This window comes from Oxyura jamaicensis, chromosome 7 (genome assembly GCF_011077185.1).
Source record: "Oxyura jamaicensis isolate SHBP4307 breed ruddy duck chromosome 7, BPBGC_Ojam_1.0, whole genome shotgun sequence".
Lineage (NCBI taxonomy): Eukaryota > Metazoa > Chordata > Aves > Anseriformes > Anatidae > Oxyura > Oxyura jamaicensis.
In genome coordinates this window covers 20537006-20557452 of record NC_048899.1, presented here as the reverse complement: position 1 = coordinate 20557452, position 20447 = coordinate 20537006, and the positions used below count along the sequence as shown (strand labels likewise).

Genomic DNA, 20447 nt, shown 5'->3' with positions numbered 1-20447 from the left:
AAGAGCGTGTATCATTAGTCAGTGCAAGATTTATTTCACAGAAAAAGAATTGCTTATGGCAAACTTGGCAAGATAAATGGATTTAGCATTAAGTTTATCAGATTTGATATCTCAGAAAAAGAACAGGGAAAAAAATAATGTTCGGCTCACAGATGCCAGCAGTGTTTACATAAAGTCTCTCTTAAATGGCATTTCTAAAAATGATGTCAAGGGAAAACTTAGGGCTTATGTACTCTATTTTTGCATAACATATACAACTATTGGAATAAAAAAATGTATTATTCCTATGAGACAGTGCCATTGTACTTCTCTGAACTCCAGGTAACGTTACTGAAGAAGAAGTCTTAACTGAAACTAGACTTAAGTGAAACTAGTTTAAGAACCATTTCTGTATTCCATCTGCCCACCCAGAAAAAGAGAACAGGAAGCTGTGAGAATATTTTTCTTTGTGAAACTGCCTATAAGCAAGGACAAGCTTATTAACTTCATAGTAAGACTCATAATTTCATAGTAGATTTGAACTTGTGTGTAAATACATGAAAGGTTGAAGCAGCCCTTCATTAAAGTATCTTCTGTAACTAATGCAGCATGATTTTTCAGGGTCTTAAGATCTCCTTGAAGTCAAATGAAATCAGAGAATAAGTTTATAGATTGTTAAAAAACAAACAACCAAAAAAAAAAACAAAAACCACCCCACAGAAAATGAAGTTTGACCTTGAAGACCTTACTTAACCTTTGTTGTATACTGTGTGATGGGATCTCTCTGAATTCAAGTCTTTAAGTGGATTTCACAAAAAAATTACATCTTGACTTAAGAAATTAAGACAGAAATCAATCACAGTCATTGAACAAGTGTGTGATCATGGTTAGAATTACTTCTATTTGAAATTTGTCTGTCTTTGACTTACAGGTATTGAACCCATTATATCTTTGCCTGCTAGATCAAAGGTATGTCTATGATGAAATTTCTGTTCCCCATGAGGTTTTTTTCAACTGTAATCAAATCACCCCTTAAACCTTCTCTTTGATATGTTAAGTAGGCTGAGCTCCTGGTCTATCTTGGTATAAAGCATGTTTTCCAACCCTTTAATCATTCTACTCTTTTCTGCACATTCTCCATTTTTTAACATTCCATCTAAATTGACCTTTTTATAGTATTCCAGTGGTGCTAAATGCAGGGGTAATACCGCCTCCTAGTCAATAATTTATTTATTTATGTGAACAGGATACTACTTAGCTTTTTGGCTGTAGAGTTTTAGTTTTAATTTATCAGAGTCCTGGCTGCTCCAAAGCATCTTAGGTGCTTGGCTGAAGGCCTTCCAAGTGCATTTCTGTATCTTGCCTTTGTTGCAGCTCTGCAACACTTCATGCAAGCTGTTTTGACAGTGCTTTGCAGAGACTCTGTGTCACTATTTTTCCTTTGTTCTCCTGCTATTTTTTTTAAATGTGTTTTTATTCTCATGGTTAGTACCTGTTAACACTGCTGCTACAGCAGATACTCCTGGGAAGCAATTGTCCCTGTGTGAGAACCACCCCTCTTCTCCCCAGCCTATTCTTGCTTGTAGCTTTTGGTTTATATTAGGTGACCTAATAACATGCATGTATGAGCATAAAAATGAACCAGCCATGCAACACCTGCCCTGATCAAAAGCATGTTCCAATTAAGGCTAATAGCTGTGTAAGCAGGAAAAACATCTAGGGAGTTAGAGCAGATCCTGATAAAACAATATATGGTTACTATGGTAAAAGTGGCATAGTGGCAATCACCTGCTGCACTAGAAAGGACACCCAGGGGAGAAGACTCACCTGGGAACCCCAACACTTCTCTTCACAGCTGTCCATTGTTTTCAGTTTTCCCTTTCCCTCTCCCTTTTCTTTTTCTCTCTCCCATTCAGTTATTTCACTGTTAAGAGATGATGTATGCCACCAGCTACAGTCTGGTGCACGTGAACCTTGAATTGTCCATCACTGATATTTAGGACAGGGACCTTAGGTTTGCAGCCTCACATTTAACTGTGCTGAAGTACATTTGTTTGTCTATTCTCAGTTTGCCAAACAGCTCTGTATCAGCAGAACTGTTTAGAAAATTGTACGAAGGGAATTTATCAAAATGGAAAAATGCATCAAAATTACTTCTGAGTTTTTTCTGAGTTTTCCACTACTGAAGGTTTTAACTAATCTAGAGAATGGAAGTCTGCTTGTCAAATCTGTGCATGATACTGATCTCATAAGGGTGGCAGGTGAATTTGAGGAAGATGGCAGCATTTAAAAGATTCATGACAGTTGGAGAGATGGTCAGTAAAAATAGGGTACTCTTCAGGCTGGAACAATGATCTGTGCAAATACAAAGTGGGAACCTAATAAGGTTAATGCCTGTAAAAGATTCGGGAGACAAGTATGCCACAGGCTAAACATGATTTAATGATGTTGTAATTGTAAACAAAGGCAAATACTAGCCTAGGATATACAAAGAGAAAGTATAAATTACCATGTTCAATCCTTCTCCTTTTAGCAATCTAATCCACTTAGCAGGCCTCATGTGGAGGTGAAAAGCCTGAATGTGGGTACTGCACTTTTATAAAGAATGTTTATGAATAAGAAAGAATCCAGAAGAGAGATCTAGGTCTAGGAAATAAATCCTAGAATAAAACGGTGATAGAAAAAAGAAGGAAAGAGGAGAGAACAGGGCATGGCAACATGAAAATAGTCTCTGAATACCTTTGAGACATTGATTAATGATGGGAAATAATTTGTTTTTCAGGCCTGTGGTGAAGTTGATAAGAACAATTAGCTTAGATCGCAGCAGAAAGATTTATGTTAGACCTTAAATAAACCTTTTTAATAATGGGGATAAAGAAGCACAAGAATGGATACATGGTGGTAATACTGAGGACTCCTTTTCTGGATTCCTCACTGGATGTCAGAACTCTCTGACATCTGCCAGAAATGACACAGTAGTCTATGCTGAACTTGTTTTGGGGTATGGGAATATAAAATGCTTAGGACTCTTCTTTTAGGAACTGATTGGGACCTCTGTCTCTCCCAGGGAAAGTGTGGATTTAGCAGAGAGATCTGAGAAAAAGCTGTATCAACAAGAGAGACCGTGCTCTTCCTTCCCTCTTCCCTGCCAGCCACTGGTTAATGAGAAAGAGAAAATACGTCTAAATCCTTTCTAACTGAAGGTATCATCCTTCCTTCTCCTTCTAAGAACTGAGCCAGCCACAGAACATTTGAATAACAATTATGCTGACGATACTTACTTTCATCCTCAATGTACCCCTTCCAGTCAAATGGAGCCACTGTTGAATTAACCAATGTACCATTTTCACCAATGGTGCTGTTGAGCTGGGAAGTAATATTTGTTTCCAGAGTAAAATTTTCTGGAGGCCACTGCAGGCATTTATTCCTCAAGTTGCCCATGAACAGCTGTAGCCCTATTAGTGCAAATACACTCAGACAAAACACAGTCAGGATCATAACATCCGAGAGCTTCTTCACAGATTGAATTAGGGCTCCCACGATAGTCTTCAAACCTGTAAATGTAAATTAATTTTTATTCTGATATTCAAAACATTTTTAAAACATAAAAATGACATCTCCTAGTAAAGTTATAGATTTCATGCAGAAGCCCAAGTAAATGACTGTAATGTCTGTGAAATAACACTTTTGTGAAGAGCTTTTGCACTTGTGAAGATGAATAAATAGCTGAAGTTCATGTTCTTTTGAAACTGTGAATGGAATGAGTTGCAAATATTTCAAAATACTTGTTTTAATACTAAAACAAGTGACTTTGTTATCCATGCCGTACGTGAATCTCATATAGAAGTCTTCTTTTTTTTTTTCTTTGTCAATACCTCTTGCCCCCAAACCTTTGCTATTAACAGTTTTATAACATACTAGATTTAGAATACAGTACTAAAGATCCTGTTTATCAAGAAATTCTATCAAAATTTAATGCTATAAAACTGGAGATGGTTTGGAAAACTGCAGAATTTTAAGATAATAAATCCCCCATGCAATGCCCATGCTATTCTTTATTATCTTATTCCTTTATCTTCATTACTAATTCAACATTTAAAACAGTTCTATTTTATAGACACAAAGATTCACAAGTACCACATAACATCATGTAGGTAAAGTACACATGGGTAAGAAAACTTCAGGGTAACTGATATTCATTGAATGTGGAGAAGAAAGCTTGACATCGTAAGATGCAAACCACACACGCTGTGTACTGCAATGTCTCATGCAAGAATCTGTTAAACTCAAAGGCTGATTTCAAAAGGAAAGAACTCATGTTAAAAAGCAATGAATCAGAGATCTCAGTGAATTCCAATATCTTCTGATTCCTGCTTTTTTTTGTGGAAAGAAATAAGGCTTATGTTTAAAAAATATGAATTCAGTGAATTAAATTCAGCCTCAGTGTTTAACCTAGCTCTCACCTGGAATGACTGATATTGTTTTCAAAGCTCGGAGAACTCTGAATGTTCTCAACGCTGAGACATTGCCCAGGTCCACAAACTCTGTCACATATCTGTAATAGGGGAGTTCACACACAAACACAATGACAGGATAAAAAGGAACAGTTGGGAGGTACAAGGGGCCTAACACCTTACACCAGTTACTTCTTACCTGGGATTACAGAAATAGTTTTCAAAGCTCTCAATACTCTGAAAGTTCGAAGAGCTGAAACATTGCCTAGGTTTACAAATTCTGTTACATACCTGTAGGATTAAATCACAGTTATTCAGAATTTAGGCAAAGTTTATGCTACTTACTTGGGTCTTTCATCAAGACCATTTTGGCGTTTTTAGCAAAAAATTAAATAGCAACAGTCAGAGGTTTACCTTTCACTGCAGTTTGCCTTGCATTAATATGCTTTCAGAGCCTTCAGTTAAGTTAAATGTCTCTGAAGTGAATCACAGTGATTTAACTTTGAAAGCCTAAATATTATCTAGACTAGGTTGGTAAATTTGTAGAATGAAGTCAAAGGGATGCTCCTTTTCTGCTCAGAGAAAAAATGCAGGACATGAAATTAGCCTCTCTAATACTAACTGGGCTAATGGCTTCTGCAGTATTTATGTTTACATCAAAATATGCATATCAGAATGTGAAAATTGTTTTAGATAAAGTAAATCTGTGCAAGAATTTCCATTTGACAAAATTGATATGTATTGATACTAATTTCATGCCCTTTTTGGCCTTCACTTTCAGAAAAAAAAGCAAAAAACAAACACTTACGCAAAGGTAATGACAGTGAAATCGAGCCAGTTCCATGGATCTCGAAGAAAAGTAAAATCTTCTAAGCAGAAGCCCCTTGCAATGATTTTTATGAGTGACTCAAACGTGTATATTCCAGTGAATGTATACCTGGAAAATATTAGAAAATTTAACTGAAGTAAGTAACAACATTTTATATTTGCCTTCTGCTAGAAATCTTAAGATCAAATGAAGGATTTTTTTTTTTTTTTTTTTTTTTTAGATTTCAAAAATGGAAAAGAAAGCAGTAAATAAGCAATTTATTCAAAAATACATTATATTCATTGTACATGTTTCTGTATTTATATGCATTAGTTGTGACATGTTGACATGTTCAGGACAGTGGTCCTGATCTTGTGCATAAATCAAAAGAAATAAAACTACCAAATAAATGACATATATTTAAAATTTATCTGTGACACAGTTTAAAATTATACAATGCTAGATATGTTACTGTAACCCAAGAATGTTTTGAGCATAAGATACTGGATACTGTCAAAATCACTAAACCATCTAGTATTAACTCTAGAAAAGGAAGAATACAATCATGCAATCATGCATTGAAGTCCTACTTTAGGAATACTTTTGCTTAAATGCTGTCCTTAACTGACATCTACAAATAGACAGCCATGGTTCTGCTATTAATGCAGTGGTGTAAAAATGTGGGGTAGATGCTAAACCATGAAGGGAGCATGACGAAGAAATGAAGAGAATATGCTATAAAGTGAGAGAACTAGTGGAATCCAAGTACAACGATCTCTGTAATTTTTATTATTATTATTATTATTATTATTTTTTAACCCAAATGTTCTCCCAGATGGAGTTTTGAACAATTATTCAACATTTCTGCATATTTGAGAGAGGAAATAGTATCTCGTGATATTTTCAGCCAGCACACATGACTGCAGTTATTGGTATATTGTCTCCATGAGGAACAGAGACATGGCTATCTTTAAATAATATATGCAACTTACTCTACATTCTTTGTCCAGTCCGGAGGGTTACTCATGGTCATAAATACACAGTTGGTCAAAATAGTGCACATGATAAGCATGCTGAATAATGTAGATAATAATTAAGGAAAACACAATAGTAATACGTGCAGTATCATATCAGCCATCCATCTTAAGTACAGCAAAATACTGCCATTTATACTAGCCTGAGTAGGTCAAAAACTGACTCAAAATGGCCACATGAGGGCAGCAAAAAATAAGTAATACAACACATTTTTGCCAAATGGTTAATTTTTCCTCTAGTCACCTCTCTAAATGATGTGTTCTTTAAAAATAGTTGCAACAGAAGCTAGTTTAAACTAAAGAAAGCAGTATACAGATACATAACTTGTATGAGCTAACTTGTTCTATTGATACATAACTTGTATGAGATACATAACCCTTATGAGCCCAGAATTTTAAAATGTCTTTTACAAAATTAAGTGGATAGTATATTGTGGTTTGAGGTGTATTTTCATACTTTTTCATACTTTGGACAAAACCCAAACAACAACAACAACAAAAACTAAAAACAACCCACACAAGCTTCACTGTAGGTGAAAGAGGAATAGAAGTAAGAGCTCAGCCTAAATTTTACAGAAAAATGGTGCTAGCATTAAGATCATCACTTAAAGCTGCTGAATCATTCCAAACTGAACATAACATTTTGAGTCAACATTCAAATCACAGGGAAGGATTTACCTTCCTGATTCACATAGATATGCTGGTGACCTTTGTCTAAATTGCTGAACAAGCAGTGAACTCTGTGGTATCTTTCTTTAAGTGACTTAACTCATGTTGAAGATCATGTTACCATACAAGCTCTGAATAGTAAAAATCATTGTTCTGTGGCTTAGAATAATTAATTACGATGCCCTGAAGTGCTTGTCCGCACAGTCCAAAGACAGCTTTCAAATTCTGAATTAACATAGTTGGGAAATTCCATTATAGAAAGACAGTTCATTTTGGTAGTGGAAAAACTTGAAAGATGCCTGTCTGTAGCTTCAGTTGTCTCATAAAACAAAGTACATACAATGTAATTAGATATATAACACTCTGGTAAATGAAAACCGTATTCTTACTTCAGGGACGTTCTTAAGAATAATGTATCAGTAATGACTGTGTGACAAAAAATAACAGAAACCTCACATGAATTGGTGGAATAAATACTATCCATTCAGATTATATTTTTGGTGCTAAACACATATGTTTGATGCTGAACTAAAAAGAAGGATGTCATGATTCTTACAGGGCTAGACAAAAAAACTCTACCACCATATATATTACATACCACAAAAACTAATTTAAAATAATGTTAAGTCGCAAATGGCTGACATTCAAAAGTCAGGAATCAGACTAAAGAGGGCCTGTACAACTCATTTGGTGGACAGGGTGGACAATGCTCTCTGAACAAACCAGGAATGTGCAACAAATTAGATTTGCCTGGAGGATCTCTTCCTTCTTCATCCTATATCCTCCAGGTATGTAGCAAATGAAGCACCTTCAAAAATTATTCACTGAATCCTTATGAATTCCATGAACAAAGCTGGGAGATAATCTTAGCAGCTAAAGCATTTGAATGTCCTCTTAGGAGAGCTGCAGTTCTAACCCTGTGTAGTGTATTATGTATTTACAGCTATCTATCATTCACAACAAAGGCCACAGACAGGTTTTTGCATGTTGCTCACTCTCTGTACATAACTCGCCATGTGTGTGCGCTGCATGGCCAAAGTGCTATTCTCTCTCAGAATAAACATACTTTGAAATCTTAACTCTTGCCAGGCTTTCCCACATTTGAATCTCTGATGTAACTGGTACATTCAATGTCTGTACTTCTCTTCCCTCTTCTGCATTTGGAGTGTTTGATTTATTACCTCAACCTTCCCTTAATTTAGTATTTTATGTTGTATAAGAATTTAACTATACACAAACATAAACAATTCTGATTTATGGTGGCTTCTTCATGGAAATGTACTGTATTTTTCACACTCTTCTAATACAAGCAAGGACTAGGGTTAGAGCCACTGCACAGCCTTGCGCTAATCAGTTACTGCAGCAGCTGAAGTCTCCTCTCAGCTGTGTCGACTTTTTGGGAGATAGGGATTGGAAAAAAATAGATATTACCCATCGGTTTCACAGACAGCTGCTGGCAGTCAGGAAATGCTGAGTAACAAAGTAATTTCACTTTGCAGAGACTATCACAGGGGTACTTAGCAAGGTACCACTTTTTCACTTGAGCATCTCCTTGTTCCTTTCTAACACTCCTTGCACTCTGCAGTTCCAGCCACTGCTGCCTGCCTTCTTTGTCTGCTCACCCCCCTACCTGTTCTAACCTTTTCATCCTTTCCTTTTCATTGCAAAAGTCTGTCCATCCTCCATCACTCTTGCATTGCCCTCTCAGTTGCACACTCTACCTTGACTTGTCAGGCAGGCAAGAGGGGAGGAATAAAAAAGGTCAGGAGGTCAATATAAAAAATACCAGGAGGTCAGCAGAGAAATTCATGCTGTTACCACTTTCTGTGTTTGGTATTACAATGACTACCAACAGTGAGAAAGAACAATTGCAGAAGTCTCTGGGGAGAGACACATTGTGCTTCTGCACAGGGGCAGCAACATCTGACTGTGTGTGTGGGCACATGTGATCAGAGCACCATACACAGAGGTTCAGAGAATTTGGAGGACATGCAGATGGAGGTTCTCCAAGATGTGCCCATTTCACTATGCTCAAAACGTTATCTTTTATGTTGAAAGCAAAAGGCACAGATCTTTTACAGAAGCCACAATGCCAAGCCTCTGCTTCAAAACATCAGGGCAGAGGGATTATTGATTATTGATAAAAGTCACAAGATTATTAAAAATAGTAAGCCACACTACCCTCTAATCTTTTTCTTATAAACTAACCTTGACAAAATATGAACATCTGAAATTCAAACTTTATCACAGAACATATTAAGTGGTTAATTACAATAACATTAATAGTTACAGTGGTTGCACTACACTGAACTAAAAAAAAAAAAAAAGAAAGAAAAAGGAAAAAACTATGCACCCATCCTTCTATGTAAGAGAAAATAAAAAATCAACTTCTATATTTAAGATAAAAATAGCTTCAATTTGACAGTATTTGGCTGCATTTTCTCACCATCACCACCACAGTGTCCTCAGGTCTGTCAGGTCCCTTACTGTCCCCAGCTGCTCCCTCACTCCTCTCCAGGCACTTTCCTTTCCTCTTCTCACTGCTTTAACTTCCAGAGAGCTCAGAGGAAAAGGTCTCATGAGCAGTCAGCCTTGTTTCTTACTCTTTCCCAAATACCTACCAGCAGTCTCTAGAAATAAGACTTCTGCCTTTGACTAAGTGCTCAACGTTAAATGTTTTATATAATATTCAAGTTTTCACTTGGTGCCTACTTTTCCCAGTCCTGGAGTTTTGCAAGAAAGTTGCAGCAAAACCTCACTCTAGAAACATGCATCAACTGTTATAAACATCAGGCACTAACCTCACATGCCAGACTAAAACCTTATCTCGTGCACTTTCCCATCAGTTATGGTCCCCCAATGTATCTACCAGCTGCACATACAAATGCACTGCAAACTGCCTGCTGGATAGCTATCTATGCTTTCTGACAGTGGCATATGGTGCAGTGGCAAATTTGGCAGAGGCATATGGTGCAACTGGGAAAGTTTGTGAATGTGAGATTCAGCATGCCTGAACCAGGCTTCCAGGCATGCTACTGCAACAGAGATTAAAGACGTTTGTATGGATGGCCTTAGAAAGACCCCTAAAAGGCAGGAAAAACTTAGACCTGAGATAGCTGTTCTTGAGCAGCTGTTTATTTGTCTGCAAAACTAAGAGCTTTTCTGGAATTTATAGCACAAACTGGTTTTTAATATACATATAAACACATATATTATGGATAGGCTTCATAACACAAAAATGAGTCAAAAACATTTAATATTAAAGTTAATCTGAAGAAACTTTTCTGAAAAATTCGTGTAAATTCAAATTGTCTATAACAAGAATGTTTTAAAAAAATTAAAAAGATTTGAAAATTAAAAGATCAGTCATTTCTCAAATCCACCTGTAAATTTCAACAGCAGAAGTATTGAAATTCTACAGGATAGCTAAAATGTATCTATGATATATAGAAATTTCCTAGTATTTATAGAAACTTAACGTAAGATTTACACAGTAAAATAAAATTAAAATTAAAAGCTTATGGAAAACTTTTATTTACAATGAAATAGAAAGAGATGTTTTTTCTTACTTTTCGTATAACGTTTTGAACCACCATTGAAAAGGATATGAATGTACCAAAATTTTAATAGCTATTTTTCTAAGAGGATTGAAGGGAGTTAAAATGTACAGGGCAGAGGTGGCACTGAATCGGAAGATTGCCTTCCCTTTATTCAATACTATAAAGGTCTGAAAAAGAGAAAGAAAAGACTTTTTAAAGACATTTTATATTCAATGTAAATGCTCATTTAAAAACCTTTCCTAGTGACAATCACCAAACTTATAACTTTTTGAATAGCCAGTATACAAAAAACAACTCACTTTCAAAATAAAGCTTATTTCCTGTACTTACCTGATGTTCAAAAATATAATTTTACATATAGGACACTTAATTCACTAACATTTCTATAATACTGCTTTGTTAAACATCCTCGGTATATGACATCTGTTTCTTGTAAAAAAGATGCAGAAACAATTAACTAAAATTATAATTGTAGTTATGGTTTATAGTTATGGTTTCCCATCAAAAACTCTCTCTTTCTGTTCAAAATACCATAAACAGGGAAACTTTACCTGTGGATGTGTTTAATGATGTGTTAATAAGAGAAATCTTTATACAAACTGTTTAAGTAGACATTCCTTCTCATTTTTCTAAATTCTAGTCTGTTTCTTGGTCTTTGTGCTAAAGAGAGAGGGAAATAGCAATAACACATCTAGCCGTGACTAGGCAGAGCTCTGAGGACTGTGGACATCTGAATACACCTTACCAGAGGAGAACAAGAGACACATCCCAGATGACCTCTCTGCAAAATTGTGGTTTGAAAGTGTGAATCTTCCCCAGAACATGGAGAACTTGTTAAATTTAATTTTAACAGCTAAAGAGCCTATCAAATTTAGAGAAACATGAAAGCATGCAAGCCTTACTTCAGAGAACTGATGGCGACTTTGTAGGCCTAAAAGCTTGTATGTTTTTTCTCAAATAAATCCATGGTCCAAACGTGAATTATGTGAACGCAAACCCTACAGACACTGCTTTGCTTACACTGCAGTCCATTATGGCTGCAACAACATTAACAATACAGCACTGGAAATGTGGACTGTCAGGTTTCTTTTTGATGCTCAAGTGCTCTTCAGCTGCAGGATCAATCAAGAGAGAATGAAAAACACTGCAGAGGGAAGGATCAGTAAGTTGGAAGAGACCTGCATCCCGTGGAAGGTATGATGCAAGGATGATGGCCTAAATTCAAACACAGTTACAGGTATTGAAGAATCTGGCAAAGAAAAATGACTAAAATTGCTTTTTATGTTTTGTTAGTGTTGTACATTTCTTGGATAAGCTATGATAAAGCCTCGTCTTTATCATTACATTGCTGAAGAAGTGAACTGTAAACTAGGATGCCAGTGGAAATGTGGGAAAGGATATGTTGATGTTTTTTGGTGTCTGTGAGGTCGGAGTCCAATTTATGGACTGTGAAGTACAGATACCAATCTCTACAAGCATCCAGAAGATGGAGGGAGATAAGGATTTCTAACAGTTTGTGGTGGGTAGCAAGTTCTGAAAGCACAGGAGAAGTCAGGGATAATCCCTGAGGAAAAGTTAGCCCAACTTGCTGGCACCTTCCCTGAGCTGACTCTCTGTCCTGGGTCTGCATAGCACACCTTCCAATAAAGACCAAACCCCTTCATAGTCAGGGTCCTTAATATTGAGACTTCACAGGTACAAGCTCAAAATCTGTAGGAAAGATGTAAGAGGTGTATTTGTTTTCTCTGCTTCTGCACAGAAATGGAGAATCTGCATATGAAACTGACAGCAATGGGATAAAGCTCGAGCTAACGTTCCTAAATTATATTTCCAGTTACAGGTAACAATGACCTTTCAAGGGTAACGGTAGTTGACCTTAACTGAAGATTTCATTTTAAATATTGAAGCAACCAAGCAGATGAATGATGTTCTTTAGCACAATGTTCTGAGGGGAGGCAAGTTTCCCCTCCCAGGTCCATCCCTGGCCCCCAGACCTCACAGCTCACACTCCTAGCTTCTGTAGCTATGAGATAGTTGACAAAAAAACACTAAAAATCACACTCCCTACCAACTTTGCATCTAAAACTACACCACCTACATTTAGTCAACCTACATCTTTTTAAAAATCTTTGAACACAAGCATATTAAACATACATCTCTTTTCTAACATGCCTTATGGAAAATAACAGCATGCTGGCACTGCTCCAGTTTCAGTCAGAAGCTGCTGCTATTTTAGCTGTTCTACTTTCTGCTGCCCTGCATAAGCAGAACCAACAAGCCTTAAATTTCCTATCACAGTTCTGATTCTTTACCCAAAACATCTCTGTGATGGGAGCCTCGAGAATGGCTGACTCTGTTGGTCCTCTGACTTGTAGCCTTAAACATGAACTAAAATTGTATCCCATCTGTGAAGGAGAATTTTCCTAAAACATGCAGGTAACAGCTAACATCCAATCCCTGTGTAAGTTTCCCTAGAGAGCCCGCTATATGGCATCCCAGTCCTAGCCCAGATGCAAGCCAGTGTGTAGGCATTGTGGATGAACATGAAGCATTGCACCCAAAGCTGTCAGGACAAAGCAGGCATATACTGAGAAAAGCTAAATAAATTCTAAATAAATTATAAGATTAATATTCGTATATACAGGATTATGTATACTTTCCAGGGCTTAGGTTTTATAAAGTGCTTTAATGATTTTATAAAGGCAGAGAGCCTGCTCACTCAGAGTATGCTGGTGTGAATATTAATTCAATGAAATCCCTAAAGAGAAGTGTCCAATTTGCAGCTTTTGTGTCTGTAACCTGGGTCTCAGCTCTGTAACTTCTGCTATAGTTGATCTGAACCCAGACACTGCATTCTTTGCAGGGCAAAGAAGGAGGAAGAGTATTTTGAAAAGATGCAGCTAAGAGGGAAGAATCCACAGTGAACAAAGACATATCCTCTGAGAACCTCTCAGGACAGAGTTCTTTAAACCTTATTTCTCCTCTCCTTCCTCCTGGTTGACGTTAAAAGTAGTTTCTGGAAGGCTGAGTGCTAATGCATTGCATTTCCACTTCCCACGGTTAGATAAACACCATCTAAAAACTCATAGCACCTTCTGAAAGGCAAGTGGTGACATATTGTTGTGCTGGTAACTTGGATTCACAGCAAATGGTTTCCTGGGGAAAGCCCTAGGGACAGCTAGAACAAAAGACTCGTAGAAATTGGCATTTTCTTGTTTTGTTTTTCATCTTTTCAAACAATTTTATTCTAGCTAGGCCTTATTTTTTTTTTGCTTTGCTTTTCAATTCAAAATTCTTTTACTTAAAGCCATCAACAACATCTAAAATCACTAGTGTTTTCACCTTTTCTGATGTAATGAAGTTAAGTAAAGTGATTTTACAGGCTCTTTTTGATTCTGCAAGCCAAGCCAAGTCTGGAAATCCCAGGAGCTAGTGGTTGATCAGATTAGGTGATTTACATCACGAAGTACCCGGACAAAAGGAGACACCTCTTCTGACAGGCATCAATCAACATCCTTCTGTCAAGAGGCAGGGAATGCAGTGGCAATCAGCAGCAATGCTAAATCTACATTATAGAAGGAGGAAAGTGAAGTAATTCCCATTTAATTCCAACTATCATTTTCCTCCTCTTTAATGTGTTAGCCTAGCTTCAAGACAAAATAGCCAGCCCCTTAAGTAGGGAACTAAGCGGACCAGATTTTGATGCATGCCTGCAGGTCGGGATCTTCAGGGATTATAGCTGATCTTTTCTCTATAGATAGCAGTGAGAAACTCCTTGATCCTTTGTGACGGCAGCTTGAGCATGGACAAGCAGTCACCATTGTACCAGGAATGCACAGATTTGCTCTTAAACAGAAGAATGTAAAAGCGTGTAAAATCCAGGTTCATTTTTACTCCATTTTAGACAAAATAAAGAGCATTGCAATGACTTAGAATGCTAAACTTAACATTTCTAACAATAGGCATTACTGAGCACCATGGTCAATAGCACTTAATTATAGTAAAATCATAAGAATATAAGAACAGGTATTATATTATAATAGAACAATTATGTTACCAGGGTACAGTTGCTGACATTCAGGCTATCTGGAATACAGTGTAAATCTATACTACTATCAGGTGTGTGACTTTGCTATAATAGGCTGTTCTGTTGTCAAACAGAGGTTGTCTGTTTTGACAGATTTTTTGCTTTTGCCTTTCAGCTTCAAATTAATATTGGGGCATGAATACATCCTCTTTGGCTTTAGGTTTTACATACCCAAACAGAATGCTAGCATACCTATCTGTTTATTTCTCTTAACGGGTTTTCCCATTTCTAATCAAAGACTACTTTATCCAAAAATTAAGTCTCTCATACCAGCTCAACACAGTTATTTATTCCTGTCTAATTGTGGATTAACCTATATAAAATCATGACATGTACAAACCTATTGCTGAAGAAAAGAGTCCTAAAGATGAAATGTGGAACATTCTAGATGCTTTAAATTTCAATGCATGGAAAAAAAAAAATACAGTGAATTTGTTGAATCTTGCCACAAAATTGATAATTACTGTTGACACATTTGAACCTCGCTACTTTTACAGTGTAAGGAGGTGATCTGGAAGAATACATTTTCAAATGGGAGCTTTCAATATTAAGTAAGGAGGGACACTCATTTTTGAAAAAAACTCCACTGACATTGGATAAAAAGTGGTGATTCTACAGAAAATCCACTTAGAACTTTTGGCAAGAGCTTAGCTCTGCTGGCCCATGATATCCTGAAAACAGGAAAAATCAACAAACAAACAAAAAACCAACAAACCAAAACCCAAGAAACAAATAAACAAAAGCAATCAATCAAAAAAACCCCACCCCACGCCACCCACCAAATTAGTGAGGGGGTTGCAATACATGCATATAAGGTATGCATACATGCATATCATGGATGATTTCACTCCTGACTCAAATTTGGAATAAAGAAGAAATTCCTAAAATTATTGTACAGCTTATTAGGCTTCCTGAAGAAGCAAAGTGAATGTGTTCATTAGCATCACTTGACCAAAGCTGTAGGTAACCATTTTTATACCTTATTTGAAAGTTTGGAAGCCAAACTTATATAGGTTCTGCGGATAAATCAGGTATTGTTTATGCAGAGATCTTAAGAGAGATGTGAAGCAACAGTGGCTAATCCATACACTTGTCTTAAATCTTTTTTTGCAAATACTTATTTTCCTTCATTCTGCAGTTTCTCTTTAGACTAATGTAATTTTAGATAGATGGTTCCCCAGGTAGCAATTTATAATCTCTAACCATCAGGCAGCAGCTGTCAGACTGTTACACTGGGATAACTTGAGCTGATTGACTCCTTGGCTTTACAAGATGGAATTCAGAGAGGGGTAAAAAGAAATCTGTAAAATGGTATGGAGGTGAATGCACTGAGCATTAAGAATCTTCTTCTTCATGGAGATGTTCCCTATTGCTTCAGGCTTTTCTCAAACTATTTTTCCTTCTGAGGCTTGGAGGAGCATCAGCTGCTACCAAGACTCTTGAAAGACAAGTGAAGCAAGACAAAAGTCTTTCCAGAATTCATATACAACTATGTAAGAAAATCCAGGAAGTAGATATTTTAAAATCAAATTATTGATGTAAAATTGAAATAGCTGTTGGAATTTCTGTTACGAAAATCTATTTTCCTCCTACTGAAGGAAGAAGGAAAGGAAAGATTTCTAGTGGGTGAGAAAGTTTTGTCACATCTTTGAATGAAAGATCTGTATGTTTTCCTATACTGTAGGAGATTGAAGCACATACGTAGAGCGGATGTACAGACCAGAACAAACAAGAGATTCCCAGAAGGAAGGAAGGTATATGTGATTTGTTCCATTTCTTGCAACCCTATCAGACCTGCCTAATACAGTAGGTTTTCACCTCCACCCATGAAAGGACTGATCGGGTCTTCAATTTCTAAGGGCTCAAGAGAGATACCCGTTGGTCATACCAAGCATGTCTCCTCTGTGTAAGAGGCAGAAGACTGATTTGACTTTAAAGGTTCAGGATGCGCTGTGGGCAGGTATGGATATAATGATACATGATTTTTGTATCATAAACAGTCAGACACAATTAGTACAGAACTCCACAAGGCCTGCTTTTACAGAAACAGATCTTTTATCTTTGTAAAAGTAGAGCTGTGATTTAAAGATAAATCTTCATACACTGTGAATGGCAGATAAAGGCACTTTCAGAGGCATCAAATAATAAAGATAAAAATATTGTTCTTTCACATAGTATTTTTTCTCTTGTCAAAACAGGACTAATAAATCACATAAAATTTAGCAAGCTAAAAGACACTTGAACACAGCACATTGTGCAAATCAAAATAGCTCCTGTCTTGATATTTATAGAGTTTTCATAATCACAGTATATCTAATAATTAAAGTATCACCCAAGCTAGCTATCACTATGGGCTGTAAATCCTTTCTGCTGTACACAGGCTATGTAACAGATTTATCCTGGAAGGATTGCAGATCTGTTCAAGGCCAGTTACAACAGAAACTTTAAAAACAGCTTTATACTCTCCTTATGATATTATCCACTTATCCTTGCATTTCTATGATTCCATATATTTCCCTAGAATTTGCTACCAAAGCAGAACCCTGGGACCAAAGTGTGTTGTAGATTGGTTCATGCTGTCAGTTTTAAATATAAAAACCTCAGAGAAAATGTGGCATATGGACGTACTTAGTTTAAATAAGTCTTTACTTTTTTAAAAAAAATGCAAATATTTATATTTATAATATAATTTTTATTTATAAATATAAATATTTATATTTATAATATATATACTTTTCTGTACATACTATATTCTTACACTTAGAATCCTTACATTTATTCAAAATCAATGACTACTTACTATGTTTCAGTTTTGATGTTCATTTTGATATAAATTTAATTATATCAAAGGATATAAATCTGTATAATTTTTGGTGTAAATTAAAAGAAAACAATGAATGGTTAATAACCACTAAGGATGACGGGTTCTGTCCTGTGCCATAGAAGGCAGCGGGCACTTTGCTACTGATTTAGAGATCAGTGTGTAGGAGAATAGATTTAAATTCTATTTATTTATATCCTGCTATTGTTAAACCAAATTATACAGTCAGTCATTATGTTACATTTACTGCCATTTGATTGATGTTAAAAATCATACTTTGTAAAACTCATCCTTCTGTAGAGGACTCATGCACAAAGGGCACATGAGGGTAAATGTGTTCTAAAACATGCATTAGCTAAATCAACTTTGTATAACAAGATGTTAAATATTTATTTACCAACTTTCTGGAAGGTGGAATGTATATGTATCACTGGCATCTAACACTTTCTGCTATTATATACTAGTCCTTTTAACAATGCTCATCTGTTTCTGCATTATTAGAATGACATTTTCCTACATGGTTGCCAGTTAACAGATGAAGAAACTATATTATCCACTGTACATAAATGAAATAAACATGATAAAGCTTTCCAAACATTGCCATATGAACAGGATTGATATTAGACTTACTTTTTTATTGATATAATATGGGTCCATGTCTTCCAAGGGCTCCGACACCATTCCTGGAGGTATATCGCCATATATAAACGGAAGTGTTTTTCCTGCCTCCAAATCACTGTTTGGCTTTGGCCCATTTTCATCATCGTCTTTACGATCTTGTTTGGAATTCTTAGCTTTTTCTGCAGCAATACGTTGTTCAATAGCTGCAAGAGACTCTCTAGTGAAGTATTGGAAGCTGTCTGGTCCTGGTGGTACAAGCACTGGCTGCTCCATCTTTTCATCCTGCACATTTTAATTAGCATTTACTCTTCTGCATAGGAAAATTCTGAAAGAAAGCAGAAAATAAAATTTAAACAAACATGCTACAATCACTGAGTAAGAAAGATATAGCATTTATTTTGAAATGCTTTAGTTTATGCAATGTGTGATTTTGTAGCCCAGAAAGCTGAATGTATTTTGGGCTGCATCAAAAGAAGCATGGCCAGCAGGGTGAGGGAGGTGTTTCTCCCTCTCTACTTCGCTCTCACAAACCCCACCTGGAGTACTGCATTTGGCTCTGGGGCCCCCAGTCAAAGAATTACATGAACCTGTTGGAACAAGTCCAAAGGTGGGCCACAAGGATGATCAGAGGACTGGAGCACCTCTCCTGTGGAAACAGGCTGAGGGAGTTGGGGCTGTTCAGCCTGGAGAAGAGAAGACTCTGGGAAGACTTTATAGTGGCCTTCCAGTAGACCTAAAGGGGCCCTACAGGAAAGCTGGGTAGGTACTCTTTGTCAGGGAGTGTAGTGATAGGGCAAGGGAGAATGGTTTTAAACTAGAAAAGGGGAGATTTAGATTAGATATTAGGGAGAAATTCTTTACTCAGAGGGTGGTGAGGCCCAAAGACGCTGTAGATGCCACATCCCTTGAGGTGTTCAAGGCCAGGCTGGATGGGGCTTTGAACAACCTGCTCTGTGGGAGGTGTCCCTGCCCATGGCAGGGGGAATGGAACTAAGTAATCTTTGAGGTCCCTTCCAACCCAAACCATTCTGTGATACTATGTTGGAATTTTCAAAAATACAATATTGAAAATAATATAAAGAAAAATAAAATAAGCAGTTTATTTGATGATTTAACATTTGTAAAAGGCAACTGTGTGGTAGTTATGCTATTTATATAACCTGCAATAATTTCTCAGCTCTAGAACTGTAATGGTCTTTTTACTGGGAATAAGCAAAAGCATGGTACTTAAGAACACATACATTATTTCCTCAAAGCTATAATAATCTTAAAATCCTCTCATACCTCTCCAGAATCAATCAGGATTACACTGGTAATTATAAGCAGCAGAGCTCATCAGTATTAATGCAGAAATTTCCACTGAGTTCAGTAAGAGTAAACACGCACTGTAGAATCATTTGATACTAAATAAATAAAATAAGCTCCGTATATTATATGGGGGACCAAAGTAGAGGTTCCAAGTAAGTACAGCAGTTATTCTAGGTAAGAAGAACAGCAATGTCCAACTTTTACTTCAATATAACTGTTACTATATATCTGGTGCTTTATTCAGTAGCTGTAACTGAATAATTCTGGAAATATTCTAATATATATTGTCTATATATTGCAGCTGAAAAAAATAAACCTGATGAGAGAAAAAAAAATCCTCTTAAAAACTACAGATCCAACTTTCATAATCTTTCATGCTACTGAATAATTTTCTGATGACATAGAGATGAAACGCATATTTGGGCACACAATGGAGTATATTCCTCATGCCCGAATATAAAGAGGTAACTTCACTCTCCATCCATTGCTGGGGTGCTTGAAAATGGTTAGTCAACCTTTCAGGAGACTGAAGGATCAGTGCAGGTCAGTACACTTCAAAATAAGCAAGGGATATGGAAAGACAGAGAAGAAAGAATACAAGATGTGGCTGGGAGGGGATCATATTGACACAGATAAAAACAAGATAAATAAAAACTGAAGTTAGGGATAGAAGCTGAAAAAAATATGAAAATAGGACAAAAATGGAAACAAGAGGAGACAGTATATCAGTGCAGAAAGAATTAGGAGAGTGAAGAATGTGAAATGGAAAAATTAGGGAGAATGGAAGATTGGAAGTATAAAAAAATGCAGAGATGAAAACAAAGAAAAATTGTAAAGTAGTAAGTAATAAGCCCCAAATCCTGCAGATCATTAATGCCAGGGTGAGCACAAACATCTTAAACACACAGATGTATTCAGCAGTGGAATGCGCTAGATAAATTATGAAAGAGGGGTCAAAATACTTACGGAATCTGCAACCCATATTTCACCGAGGTGTATACAATCATTAGTCACTATCAGAGGAAGAGATTCTAAAGAAATAAGATTTCTTTTTGAAAAAAAAAATAAAAATAAAAAGGTGCTAATCTACCCAAAACCAAGGTATT

At 36.4% G+C, this 20447-nt stretch overlaps 1 protein-coding gene across 6 annotated transcripts in view; it reads right to left on the bottom strand.

Moving 5' to 3' along the window:
- The window catches only part of SCN1A (sodium voltage-gated channel alpha subunit 1), a 96110-nt gene that overhangs the window by 49934 nt on the left and 25729 nt on the right, over positions 1–20447 (bottom strand). For 4 of the 6 annotated variants that reach the window (XM_035331319.1, XM_035331323.1, XM_035331321.1 and 1 more), the window contains 6 exons: positions 18043–18358; positions 10553–10671; positions 6234–6323; positions 5242–5370; positions 4633–4724; positions 3261–3533 (listed from right to left, as the gene is read on the bottom strand). In XM_035331319.1, coding sequence (XP_035187210.1) covers positions 3261–3533; positions 4633–4724; positions 5242–5370; positions 6234–6323; positions 10553–10671; positions 18043–18306 — 967 coding nt within the window. In that variant the 5' untranslated portion in view covers positions 18307–18358. Of the gene's footprint in view, positions 1–3260; positions 3534–4442; positions 4535–4632; positions 4725–5241; positions 5371–6233; positions 6324–10552; positions 10672–18042; positions 18359–20447 lie in introns of all 6 variants that reach the window. The other 2 variants (XM_035331320.1, XM_035331324.1) reach the window with 1 other exon arrangement.